This window comes from Lupinus angustifolius, unplaced genomic scaffold, assembly GCF_001865875.1.
Source record: "Lupinus angustifolius cultivar Tanjil unplaced genomic scaffold, LupAngTanjil_v1.0 Scaffold_462, whole genome shotgun sequence".
NCBI lineage: Eukaryota > Viridiplantae > Streptophyta > Magnoliopsida > Fabales > Fabaceae > Lupinus > Lupinus angustifolius.
This window is the reverse complement of record NW_017727850.1, coordinates 88,036-102,391: the sequence shown is the minus strand read 5'-3', so window position 1 is coordinate 102,391 and position 14,356 is coordinate 88,036. Positions and strand designations below refer to the sequence as shown.

Below are 14,356 nucleotides of genomic sequence, written 5' to 3'. Positions count from 1 at the left end.
TATATATATTGCATAACAGAGTCATAAAAGTTAATGCACAGATCTGAATATATACTTCAACACATGTTGCAAGGATTTCTAATACAAATTACTCATAATATAAATGAATTTAATATGTATACACTGACAGTGTAAATGTTTTTTACATTGTTAGCAAATCATTCGCCATTGATTTATTAACCACTATTGAATCTAAAAAAGTAATACAAATCAATGGTGAATGATATGTTGACAGTGTAAAAAACTTTATAAATAAGCGAAAGCTGATAAAAGTTATCCTCATTATTCCTAAATACTCAATTTTCATAACCAATAGCGGAATCATATAAATTCTCAAATTTAAAAAATTAGGGTTCGTAAAAATTTGGGGGGAAAACATCTTTAATGAATAACCATAAATTTTAGAACCTAAAGCTGTGATACCACTTATTAGATATTTTGTGATTATTGGTGAAATACCAGTACTTGGATTTTGAATGTCATAATTCTCACACATAATATAAAACAATGATACGAATTCATACATGAATCCATGTTCTCTGATCTACTCGTTTGATATACCTTTTTAGAGAGTTTTGGTATGATGATCTTTCTCAACCAAATCCTTAATTCATTTTGGGACATTCGTTTTGTCTCTGATGGGATAAGTGAAAACTATTTGTGATTTGATGTCTTAAGGACCATAACCATTCCCCATGCGTTAACTTATAGGGTTCCCATTATCTCCTATAAGCCAACCATTTGGGTATCCACTCATTAAGCTCATATTCATTATCCTTTTCAGAAGTCTTATAGGTTGTCTATAATTAGATCACTTGTTTTGTAACCTCAAAAATAAAAATTCAATATAATTGTATTAAATATATGATGCCCACCTTAATTAGAAATTATATGAATTTTTAACAACCACTAGATCCTCAAATATCATATTAGGCAGTCATATATCAAATGCTCAATTCTTAAGAGTAATACTTCTTAGGAGTGACAATTACACACTCTTAAAGTAATTAGTTTCTTGCCCATATAGTAAAAGAATATCACTGATTATATCAAAATAAAATTAATGTTCACTTCCTACTCCCTTCATCACCCACTCTCATTCTAACACCATCTTCCCAAGAGGGATTTTTTAACTTCAATTGTTTTAGGGAAGACACACCCACAACAATGAAAATAAAACACTTAAACCCAATATGAACAGTTTATCATTAAGCTTGGAAAATAACAAAAACGAAAGATAAATGGAAGAATGAGAGAAACAATAAATAGCGCCACGTGTAAGGGAAGATGATAAGCCAAGTCAAACATCACAAGGTGAATTAGACATTGATAAGCCCTTAGTTGGTTTACTCAAGAAGCTAAGTGATAAGGTGATCACCACACATATCTTTAGGTTGTGAGACCTTAAACCATTATTACATTGGTTAAACAAATAGAGGAAGGAAATACTTCTAATTTCCCATGCAACCGGGGAGAAACACAACCAAGTCATGCCATGGTCCGCGATCGTGTTTCTTGGCCTAGATTCATGGCATGTTTATAGTGTGGTCCTCAGACATGGTTGGCAAAGTCCCTCCTTTTCCAATGCAATACACCATCCTTGGTGGTAGCTCATTGGTTTGATTTTTATTAGGGTCACATTAACTTGTCATATGACTTCTTTTGCCCTCCCGATCCTTGCTTTGATCCGTGGTCTCCCTAATCCTTAGAAGTTAGAACTCTTGTTCCAACTTATCCATGTACACATCATATTCTTTTACTCATCACCCAGTATCATTCTTTTACTGTTGTTTTTTATTTTCTTTTGGTAAGTTTGTATAAAAAATACTAATTTTTAGAATCCACTAATTTTTTATTCGAGACATATTTATGTATACTTTTTTATCCGAAACTGTGATTTTGGACAAATATTATCGTGTTAATACGTTAGTCAATCATATGAAAATGTGTTTCCAAATTCATTTGTTCATCTAAAAATATATTTTCAGACATATGGTTATTGTATTAATATGCTAATTATTCATCTGGAAACAAGCTTCCAAATACATCTCTTTTAATAGTTAATATGTTTAGTAATAGGTGAACATATTAAGCATTAAAATACAAGTCTAGAAATGTGTTTCTAATTCACCTCCATATGGCCACTGCCAAATGATTTAGAAATTAGGGTTAAGTAGAAGAATGAATCTGGTGAGACATTTAGACATATTAGCTATATTAAATAATTCACATTAATTTCTGAATCAGTCTAATTTTTAGAATTAAAACCAAAAACCAAACCTAACTCACTAATTTTAAAAAAAATAATTCAATATAATCTAATCATATTCAATTGTTGTATTTTCAATTTATTTTAGATTTTACTCATAGATTTGAAGACATTTAGTAATGAGAAATGAAATGATTTGTGATAAGAAAACAACTCTCTATATATATAGTTTTTATTAACAAGATGTTAATCTAATAACATAAGATTTCACTAGATTTTAAGATAAATCAAAAAATTAAAAATTCAATTTAATTAAATGATAATTAATGAGAAAATATCCCTAAATAAATGGATCAGTCCGACAGGTGGAATATACAAAAATATAAATTTTTAAAAGCAAAAGCCCATGACGGTTTTGAGAAATAATAAGCAAATAAATATTGAGCTCCTCAGCCAATCTCTTCCTCTTTCTTCCCGTGCGCGGTTCATAATAACCTTTTCTCTCAATTTCTCTCTCTCTCTCTCTCTCTCTCTCTCTCTCTCTCTCGGTTTGTTCCTCGTGGTTCCACAAGAAGTATCAACAACAACAACAACCTTGATCTCTGTGAAAACCAACCACCGTAAAATCGAACGATGACAACCGCAGCACGACCAACATGGGCACCGGCTAAAGGTGGCAACGAACAAGGTGGTGCTCGAATTTTCGGTCCTTCTCAAAAATATTCTTCCAGAGACATCGCTTCTCACACCACCCTCAAACCTAGGTACCATATTCCCTCAAATCATGTATCTTTTATAAAATTGACTCTAGGGTTTCCTTTTTCAAATTACATATTCAACTTCAATTGCCTATGTTTTTTTTGTAAAATCACAGTTTTCATATTTACAATATCAAATCCTGACTTAGTTTATCACTTTGGTGATGAGAAATAGTAATGATAAAGTAGCTTTTCCTAGATGTGTTAGGATGAACACAACATAACATAGGGTTACTATTTTATGTTTGGTGCATTTTATGAATTAAATTAAACATGAAATTAGGTTAAAAAGTGGGACATTTTGGTTCCACAAAAAAGGTTAGAGCGAAGAGAATAGAACAGGATATTTATTCTGTTCTATTTTGTTCTGTTCATGTGTCAAAAGCCGTGTTAGTGTTCCTCTTCCTCACACCTCACTATAAAATTGTGCTTTTGTGAATTGTTTGAAGTGAAGCATAGTGTAAGTAAAGAGTGTTGCTTAGATTTCTATGTAAAACTCTCCATTTTAAATATAGTTTATTAGTTGTTTTCAGAACTATTGCTATTGATGGGTGATATATTGTCATATAGGATAGGCATCTCAATTGATTCATGGAGTTACTGTAATATAAAAAAAATCATTTTTTTAAAATAAATTTATGCTTAGTGATTGGATCCAAAGTTTTATCGTTGTTCTTTTTCCCCTCTATGGGAAAAGACAACAGATTGTATATAATTAAAGTTCATTGTTTGGTATCTTTATATGGTGTTTATTCATAACCCTTATTTAAATTAACCTTACATCTAGAATTCCAGATATTAGCTTAAAATGTTTTAATTTTCCTATTTTCCCTCTCACTTTTCTCTTGTTAAACAGTTAAAGTGAAATGCTCAAGATAAAAGATTGTTCTGTATGTGAGGGCATTATTGAACGTTGTCATATTGGAATGTGTTTTCTGATGCAAGTGATGTATTCCCCCCTATAACAAATGTATTTCTACCTTGCCAGGAAAGAAGGGCAGGACACAAACGAGGAATTAAAGAGAAGGAACCTACGTGATGAACTGGAAGATCGTGAGCGGAGGCATTTCTCATCGAAAAATAAATCCTATAGTGGTAAAAATATCAATGTGCTATGTTTTCCTAAATTTATTCTTGTGTCACTTGAGTTGCGTCATTGATCATACCTGTAAGGTAAGCTCTCATTTTTATTGCACTATGTAACTTTACGATGTTCTGACAGATGACAGGGATTATGGAAAGGGAAGCCATCTTTTAATGGAAGGTATTTTGTTTACAGTTTACTACTGTATTTACTGGCAAAGTACCTAGCTATGGTCTTCCCACCTAAAATCGAGGTGAAAAAATATAGTTAAAGAAGGCCATATGGTAATTTTTATTGAGTCCTCTAATTTAATGGCTTTATTTCACAGGACCAAGAAGGGATTTTGAAGACCGCATTGTTCCACGTAATGTTGATGCAGATGATTCTGATATTGAAGTCAAAAGTGATGCTGAGAGGTTAGTAATCTGGAAATCAAATGTTTATTTAGTCTATTTTCAATCTTTTTACATGCAAATGAATTAAATTGAACCCTATTTTGAGACATAGGCTGCACAAGTTTGAAAACAAATGCAACAGTGTAAAAACTTATAATAACTCAGTAGCTCAGCCATATGTATATGTCAATTTATTATGTATCCATATGTACCATTTAGCATTTGCCTAACTATTAAGGATTGCTATTTTTATTCATATAATTTAAAATACATAGATATTTTACATTAGCATATGTGTACCAACATATATACTATTTTGTTCACAGCATATTTGATCTTGTGATACTTGTTTGTAATGACATGCTGGCACTTGACATATTTATCACAGAAAAACTTAGTTATAACCATAAGCATGTGTATTTTGAAGTTATGCTAGATGACACTATGAATATACGTAGTTTTTTAGTTTAATTTGAGTCTTAAGCAAGTCCAAAATTCCACGTAAACTTGGATTACTCATGTTAAGCTGTTTTTTAAGATTGGTTGTGTTTTTCAACCTTAACATTGCTGTGCACCTTATTTAAACTCTCGTTGAATCGGAATTTGAGGCTGATATTTTGGGTACAGACAATTGGCTTCACATCATGCCATATCCTCTTATGCATTTGAGTGCATTTAGGATCCTCTTTTTCTTGGTATTTGAAGTCAAATTTCTTACATCCACCCTGGAGTCAGAGAAGTCCTTCACTTGTTAATGGTATTAATTAAAGTGTCATTTACTTTATGTCAGTGATGATGATGACGATGATGAGGATGACACTGAAGCTTTGCTGGCTGAGCTTGAACAAATTAAGAAGGAAAGAGCAGAGGAAAAGTTACGCAAGGTAAATTTATCAACATATTTTTCAAGACATGCCATTTAAGCTTTCTAGATGGGGATCTTGAACTGCTCATTACTATTTCTTTCTAGTTTTGCTTATTGTTGTCACTTCACTTTGTTCAGAAGGAGGGGGGTTCGGGGAGGGGCGGACTTATGTAAATAATTTGGATATCGATGAATACAATAGATGATTAGATAATTGGGGAGCCTGAGTAGGTTATTGCGCATGTAACATCTTTAGCAACTTATATAGCTTGTTTGCCAACTGGTTCTGATCATGTTAATTGTAAGTTTTAAATACATGTAAGTCGATCTTATTATGTCTCCTACAAAAATATGTAGGATCGGCAAGAACAAGAGGAAGAGCTTAAAGTAAAGGAGGCAGAGCTTCTAAAAGGAAACCCTTTGCTAAATAATCCAACATCTTTCAATGTGAAAAGAAGGTTTGAATCAAGAGTTTTATCACACTTTAAGCAAACCCAAAATGATTTTTTTAATGTTAACCCTTTTGATGTTTATTGTTGAGATCTAGTTTTTATGATTTTGCATGCATTTGGTTGGCTTAGGTGGGATGATGATGTGGTGTTTAAGAACCAAGCACGTGGTGAAAACAAGGTAGCTAAGCGATTCATCAATGACACCATCAGGAATGATTTCCATAGGAAATTCCTGCAAAGATACATGAAGTAAGTCCTTGCTTGTATCGGAATCCCCGGTCGTTTGGAGTCGAAGAAACTTTTTAATTTGCTGCTTGCCTTTTTTATTTAAATGTATGGTTAACTTTTGATGGATATATTGATATTTATCTTTTACAATGTATTTTAACATGCTACTCGTAGTTTATAATTTCCCATGTGCTGGTTAATTCCAGAACTTGGATCAATGTGCTTGTTAATGCCAGAATTTGGCTTTCTTACCTCACCTCTCTCTGTCTTGTTGTTGAAAACCTTTAAGCCATTAAGGTTTACTCTCCCATCCTATGTGAATCATTCTTCTATTTAGTCTTATTGGATCAACAACGCTATTGGCCTTATATAATTATGTGCAATTTATGTTGTTCTTATCAATTCATGAACATTGCAAAGAAATTAAGCAAAATTATCATTGTCTGGTGGTCACTTTATGACCTCCCAGTTTGAACCTTTTTGAGTTATGGTAAGGACTTACTGTAATTATGTAACACATTTTGCATGTGTTTGTGGAATTAATATCTTTTAATTAAAAGTAAAAATAATAACCACTAAAGTGGTTGTAATTTTGTAAAATCTCATTGTTCTCTGCATGTTGTAAATTGATCATATATCTTGCATTAAACTTAAACAATCATCATATTAGGACCCTGCACTTAAAGATTACAGGTGCAGAAACTGCAACATAGAAATTTGAAATGTATAAATACATCACTTAGTGTTTCATAAGAACAATGTCACAGTATTTTTATGTCTGAACATCATAGTCTGTTAGTTCATGACTATGTACCATGATGAATTACATCTTAGCCAGTTCCATTTTCGTTTTAGTACAGCTGTAGCACCATCATTAGTTGTAGTGATATACTTGGTCCTTAAAAAGTATACGTTGTGTGCCTGTAACTACACTCCGTTCTCAAGGAAGGTGAGGATTATGAGTCTTTTTGTACTAACTCTTTTGGGTAAGGAATTAATATCTTTCGAAGAGTGTGATTGCTTCTCGCAACAGGATACGCTTCCAGTCATATAACTTTTGGTCATTTTAGAGATCTAATAAAACCTTACATTATTAGACTAACACCTTGCCTTATACTCTTGGCCTCAAGATCTCCCTTTGGGATCAAGAACATTCCAGTGGCTTCAAACAAAGTTACTGTTCACCACATGAACCGTGTGAAAACCCGGTCAGAGATCACTATCTATATAATTGGCTATCCAGAAACTAACCATATTAGGCTTCTGTCTAAGCTTTCATTGATTAAGAAACTTTTGCTTTCTCATCCTGAGGTTGAGATTCTATTGAATATATAATATATCAATTATAAAATTAAAATATAAGACAACAATAATTCACAAAAATAAACCGATAAGAGTTAATAAATTAAATTAGAAGAATCTTGTTCTAATCTTTCTACAAAATAATATTAGTCACTGTAATTCTTAATTGTGATTTTAAAAAGGGCTGTCAAGCACTCATGCATTTCAAAATAACTTTGGAAAAAGAACAAACACAAAAAAACTAATTATATTAAAATTTAGAAATTATTATGATTTTATTTTTTAGTCTCTAAACTCTATTGTTATTTCTCATTATCACTCTCTCCAACTAAGAATATTATTAAAAAATATATTTAATACTCTTGAATTATAAATTGAACAAATATTTAAGACAATTTTTTATTCTGTGAGTAGACGATTATTTTAAAATGGAGAAAATATTTTTTATAGGCCCAGCGAGACAGACATTAGTTTCCGGATAGCCAATATTGACAAACAGAATGATTGAATTAGTTTTCTTCGTTTCTTATTAGAATTTAATAATATGAATACAAGATATTCTTTTATAAAAATAATATATCATAAAATAATACTTGATTACTTTACAAGTGACACAGAAATATCTATCAGTTTGAGGTGGGAACATTATATGTTGATTTACCAATTTCCCTTTCCTCATATTATTTTATTTTGATTAGATTTGCGGCAGGTACATGTGACACTAGTAGCCTTATTTTAGCATGGAGCAGCTATAGTAGAGATAAATACCAACAAATTTTATGGTCAAGGATAATCCTCAGATTTAATCTCTTGCAAGATTATTCTCATTTATATATAATTATACTAAGTAAATAGTCTTAATATATTAGTATACTTATAAACATTCATAATTTTCAACATGGGGATGTAGCTCAAATGGTAGAGCGCCCGCTTTGCATGCGGGAGGTACAGGGTTCGATCCCCTGCATCTCCATTTTGTAAAAGGTTTTATTTATGGTCTCATAACATTGAGTGACATGGATGATGCAGACTTAAGATTAGGGATAATGAGATCAAGCAACTAAGCATAGAGAGTGATTCACTTGCTCCTCATTGTTTCAGGTGTTGTAACTCTTCTTTTACTGAGACCAGAAAATAAGGACCACCACCCACGAGTTTCATGAAGGAAAACATGTCATAAACGTATGAGTGGACATAACTTGGTCCATTTTGAAAGAAGAAGACAAGTTTAGGTCCAAAAATTAATTTGATAAACAATTAACGCCATGTCATGGACAAGTCTTACTTACCCAACTCATCCCACATATATTGCAATTAGTGGTGAATTTGCATATGTAATGAATATTCTTAATATGTGTAGTAGAAGTGAATTGGGTGCTTAAAAAACTAAGAAAATTTTGAAAAACTAAGTTTTCAAAGCATTCAATGAATTGGAGCAAATCTGTTGTACAATAAAAAATGTGTCACTCTATATCCTACTAATTGTGATTGATTGAAAAAATATATATTTAAGTTAAAAATTTAATAATTTAGTATATTTCTAACCAATTAATATATGCAGGCTATAAAAACAGAGAAATAAAAGGAGGTGATATATATATATATATGTGTGTGTGTGTGTCAGAAATCAGATTTTGTTATCACTGCTTTCAGAAAATATTAATAGACGAGCCCTCAGATCATATACACCCATAAAAAGTGCTATAAAATGTGGTTTCCTCATAACAAGAACAAATATAGTCTATAGTGTATAAAACCATTTTATTCTGGCAAGTAAAAAATAAATGTAACTAAGATCCTTAACCAGCAACTACTACAAACTCAGAGGGATGAAATAGTTTCACATTATACAACAATTTGTCTGAGACTCAAGCATTTCTGGAGATCTGCAAGAGAAAATGTTGGTATCAGTAAGCACATATAAGAATCCACTTTGACAATTATAACAAGATGTATATAAATTTAATGACTAAGCTTCCAGAAAGCAAACAGAATAAAATCACAATGTATCCCATCATGGCTATCAAATTCAAGAATTTAGGTAAAAGTCTAAAACTCATAGAGCCCTAGTAAACTTGAGTTGTAAACATACTTCAAAAAAATATTATTGAAGAAATAGATAAGTAGCATATACAAAAACTAATATTGATCATTTTAACTTTATAAGAGAAAATGAAAGAAATGAAAGTGAGATAACTAATTTAATTGATCCAACTGTTACACTACACTTAGCTTCATATTTCATTTTTTTGCAGTGAGACAAAACATAACAAATTAATAATAGAAACTTAAAATCAGCTTCATGAACCCAATATGTATTGGGTAGCATATGCCACTCAACTGAAGTACCCCAAACAATGGACCAAAATTATGTTTTAAAGACAAAACCGTATGTTTGTAAACTCGCTAGTGGCAAGTAGAATCAATAGTTCATTGATTTTGGGAAAGTTTACTTGAATTCATACGAGTTTGACAAAAAGAGAGTTGACATTGAGAGTTAACTCATTTTTGTGTAGAGTTCAAGAGTTATCTCTAGAGTTTAACAACCATTCTTGCCACCAAGTAAAATCCTGTTTTTATTACATTATTACATTGGAGATGCAAGCAGACAAATAGGAGAGGGCGGAAAGGGTGGCCTGGAACCTTTGACCTTTCGATGTCAGAGGTTAGGGTCAGAGGTTCTACCCTCCACTAAGATCTTAGAGACTAGGACCAAGTGATTGTACATAAAACTGTTGCTTCTATATGATGATTTATTAGCAATTTAGCCAGAAGAAGTTCCTTGCAATTACAATCAGATTTCCCACTATATACCCCAACCAAACAAATTAAAAATAGAAGCTTTAAGATGATCATAAATTGCCAATTTCTTTGAGTGAGTACTAAGTAGCAACCAGAAGCATGAACTGAAATATTGAACATCACCCAATTTCTTTTAGTAGTTAAAATTCCATGATAAACCAATGCACATTCATGCACGAAGGTATTATTTTGGACATAAATAAACAGACACTATTGCTACAGCCTACAAGTACCTAGTGACATAAAGACCAAAATATGTTTAAGATTGCAATTTCAGGGCCGGAAAGGAACTTACAACTGGCCAAGACTGGCTAAATCAAAATCAGGAGCAAGCTCCTTCACAATATCATTTGGCGGTTGTCCACATTCTTGCATTTTATGCATGAGCTCAACAATCTTTTTGAAGTTTCCAGGTTCTTTTTCATAAACTTCATTAAGATTTTTTATCAGTTCATGCTGCTGTGAATAGCGTTCATAATCTTCTTTGCTTAAGGTAGCTTTATGCTCTTCCAACCACTGAGGATATCTTTCTCCTATTTCCTTCATTGGTTCATGAAGAATCTCCTTGGACAGAAGTTGCTGCATCATGGTCTCCACAATGGATTCCATGTCCTAAAAAAGTTAAGAACATTTTTATTAGTCTAATTCCAGTAAAGAAAGTTCAGGTACAGAATTCTCATGGCGGAGAATTACAAAAAGCACAGTAAGGGTTGCATATGAGACAGAAAAATAAAATATGCTAGTGCAAAACTTCAAATTATGGTGCCTCCACAAAGAAATACAGTGGCAGTGGATAGTCAAATTATAATATTCTTTATGGCCTTAATCACTTTTCGTGGTGAAATTTTATAGCCTAATTTCATAAATGAGCTAGGAACAAAACAGAAAATGAGTAAACAAATAAAGGAGTAAAATCCAGTGAGGACATTGACTTCATATCAATTAACTAACATAATGAACATATTGGACCATAAAAAAAAGTGAAAACAACAGATAAAGGAAAGTGAAAATCATATATCATTTTTAAATTTCAATTTCTGATTAACTAACTGCATCAGTTATTGGAAAGCTGAGACATGTCATAACTATAAAATTTAACTAATGAATTATTGACCAGTTCGAGTTCTGAAGCATGAATCTGACCAAGGTATTTGCAGGTGAGTGCAAAATGTAATGCATTTTATACCAGGTGAAAATAGTACATTGACAGGTCAATAAATAATTAGGCCATTTCACAATACATGCAATATTTTGTTCAGTCAAAAAATGAAATATATGATATAAAATAAGATCATGGCATTCCATTAAAGCAAATGTTTGGCATGATAACCAAGCTTATCTAAGGTATTCCAATGGCTCCTCTTTGGCTCTCAATTTCATTTGGGTTTCGGCAACTGTTTTGGAATTCCTTCTGTGTTTTGCATATGGATCTTCTAGGGGTAATTCTTTGGTAGATGTGCAAAGGAACTAACACGCTTGGTTGCATTGTTTTGTCCCTTAGTTTTTAGGTGTTTCTTTTTTTTGTTTTGTGTGAGGGTGTCTTATCCTCTTCTTGAATTATTGTCTTGTCTCATCTAATAATATTTCTTTTATTATAAAAAAAGTTTTTCCCAGGCATTTTAAACTACAGTCTTGGATAAACTGAATTCTTAACACATACAAACTCGGAAAATACCAAAAGCAGTAAATCATCACAAATGTGCCAACATAGATTTTTAAAGCAGCAGTCAGATTTTGTCATCACATGAAAATAAGTAACCCTACTTTCAATTTTAATGACAAATAATGAAAATACAGGAATGAAGGCCTTGTATAAATATGAGCCATCAATCTCCACAGTGAGCACTTTCTTCGCCACTCCATACCTAAGCACAAATGTCTATCACAGCACGATGCACCATGTCTACTTATGATCATCCAATGCAGCAGGCAGATTAATTACTATGAGTTCCTTTCACGATTTTCTTCATACAGGTTTAAAAACAAGAAATAAAATTAAAATGACGAGTTCCTTTGACCATTTTCTTTATAATGGTTTGAAAACAAGAAATAAAATACAAATCTAAACAGCCCCTCCCATGGTTTTGTCTCAAACCCTCCGTTATTGCACATTTCCAAATTCAAAAGCAAAAAGTGTATTTGCAGAATCCCTTTGAGAAGAAGCAAAACTGTTAGCCTTTAAATTCCATGGCTCGTGATCACTTTGCAACTTCATAATATAATAAAATGGGAATTGGTACAGAACCAAGAGGAGAAGTCAAGCATTTGTTACATGCTGATTTCATAATAAATATTTAAAATTCCATTAAATAAAGCCAATAGCCAATGAAATACTTGACTGGTACTTTTGATAACAACCAAGCCTTTTCCCAGACGGTGGGTTGGCTACCTGGATCAAACGACACTATAATATCGTAATGTATATCACATATATAGACAATCCATTTCATTTAAAGTTAAATCCTTCTTAGTGGTTTTTGCCTATTAGCTTCAGTATTATACCCAAGAAAAAGAAAAGATTGGTGGTGAAGTAATGCCCTAATAAAGTTTAAGCATTCCATGAGAGAAATACCCAAACTGTTCATGACAAAACAGAATACATCATTGACAATAAAAACAAACATTTTCCCACTAGGCGTGGTCTGCTACATTGATGAAACAAAGCCGTACAAACAAAAGGAATACATTCTTATATAAAACAACCAATCCATTTACCCAACAATGATGTGAAGTTTGAACTTGCAGAAAAAAAACACATACCTGAGAGCCAGCAAGTTCCTCAAACTGCTTGACCCAATCCTCCATCATCGCATCATTTCCCAAATCATCCCCGCCGGGTTTTGGGCCTGACAAGAATTCAAGGCCCTTAACAGCCTCTGTGGTCTGCTCCCTAAGCTTGTCCAGGGCCTCAGACACATGAGTGTCTTTGGAAACTACCTTTTGCTTCCCCTTCTTCTTAACACTCAAATCAGGTAACCCCATTCCTAATCCTTGAACCCCTGAAGGCAAAGAAGGAGGACCCTTCTTTATGTTCCCAGCTGCTGCTTCCCCATCACTTCTAACACATGATAATGTACAAAGCTCAATATTATTCAGTTTAAAAAAAATAAATGTAAATAATACTAGCAAGTAGCAACACATTCTTTTCAACACATTCTTTTCAACACACTCTTTCACAAGCATTAGTATTCATAGAATTTATGTTGGAGTCACTATAGAGTAAACACACACGTCTCTCTTCGACACAACTGCCTGAAGAGCTAGTTGAAAGCTGAAGAGAGCTGAAAGTTTATGGTTAATAAGCTATCTGATTGAATTGAAAGCGTTCAATAAAATTAATTGATCAAAATGATGTAAAAGCTCATAGTTAATTGTTCTTCCTTCTTGTAAAAAAATCTGTAATCAAACAAGGCTACTAACTTATTTTTGTCAAGTAAGTGCATTTGTATTAGAATCATATCAGATTCTAAAATGACCTAAACATCCAACTTCCGAGATTAAAAATAACAGCAATTTATATGAGTAAAAAAGCTATTGTGTACCATAATCATTTTGCCAAACAAGCAGGAGCTGAAAGAAAAAGTGATTATGGTTTTTCAACAGCTCTTTTGACAATATATAACCTGAAAAAACATACCTTAAGCTTGATACCTAGCTTATATGACCATCAACACACTTAATGGGACTCACATGAATTTTATCAAATAACAAAGTATATAATGAAAAGAGTGAATTATTAGTTTATTTATATATATAGGAATTGGAGGGAAGAGAAAAAGAAGAAACCTTTGAAGGGAAGAGTTGTTGTTGTTGGTGTTAAGGTTAAAGGTTTGAAAATCATCCAAAGCACCTGAAAGAGTGAGTTATTTGAGATACATAATAAAGAAGAGAGAAAGAGAGAGAATTGAATTTGAAGGATGTTATTACTATCGAGGAGTTGGTCGAGGTCATCAGAAGGGTGGTCGTCGATGTTAGCCATTGTTTTGTTCTTGTTACTGCAAATCAGATATTATCTATAGAGGTACAATCCAAATGGATTTTCAATTATTATCATTTCTCAACTCTTAGGTTTCTTATTTTTTTTTATAAAATATAAATCATCTATTATATTCATAATTATATATTGGTTAAATTATTTATTTTAAATTTATGAAAATTTCAATATAAGTATAATCAAATATTTTTAATTTTGTATATTTTAAGGACCTATGTTATATTATGCAATTAAATAGATAAGATAACACCTTGCAATCCAAAAGTT

The 14,356-nt window shown here is 32.2% G+C and overlaps 1 protein-coding gene, 1 non-coding gene and 1 pseudogene across 3 annotated transcripts; 2 read left to right on the top strand and 1 right to left on the bottom strand.

The window, feature by feature from the left end:
• Window positions 1-2,659: 2,659 nt before the first annotated feature.
• LOC109341435 lies at window positions 2,660-6,309 on the top strand (annotated as a pseudogene).
• A 1,884-nt stretch (window positions 6,310-8,193) lies between these two features.
• On the top strand, window positions 8,194-8,266 carry TRNAA-UGC. Its single transcript has one exon. It is a non-coding gene; the product is annotated as a tRNA-Ala (tRNA).
• A 679-nt stretch (window positions 8,267-8,945) lies between these two features.
• Window positions 8,946-14,154, bottom strand: LOC109341434 (peroxisome biogenesis protein 19-2-like). Of its 2 annotated transcripts, none has more exons than XM_019579345.1 (5): window positions 14,023-14,154; window positions 13,882-13,945; window positions 12,856-13,153; window positions 10,391-10,707; window positions 8,946-9,179 (listed from the first exon to the last, which is right to left on the bottom strand). In XM_019579345.1, exons 1-5 carry the CDS (start codon window positions 14,072-14,074, stop codon window positions 9,134-9,136), a joined length of 777 nt encoding a protein of 258 aa, XP_019434890.1. In that variant the 5' UTR covers window positions 14,075-14,154; the 3' UTR covers window positions 8,946-9,133. The 2 variants fall into 2 exon arrangements, with proteins under 2 accessions (XP_019434890.1, XP_019434891.1); XM_019579346.1 differs by having other exon boundaries at window positions 8,951-9,179; window positions 12,856-13,150; window positions 14,023-14,148.
• Window positions 14,155-14,356: the final 202 nt, after the last annotated feature.

Excerpts from the sequence above, each read along its gene's own strand:
- LOC109341434 (XM_019579345.1), bottom strand. The coding sequence starts at position 14,074 with ATGGCTAACATCGACGACCACCCTTCTGATGACCTCGACCAACTCCTC. Across the intron at positions 13,946-14,022 it reads CCTCGACCAACTCCTCGATA|GTGCTTTGGATGATTTTCAA; the intron begins GTAATAACATCC and ends TCACTCTTTCAG. Across the intron at positions 13,154-13,881 it reads AACAACTCTTCCCTTCAAAG|AAGTGATGGGGAAGCAGCAG; the intron begins GTTTCTTCTTTT and ends ATCATGTGTTAG.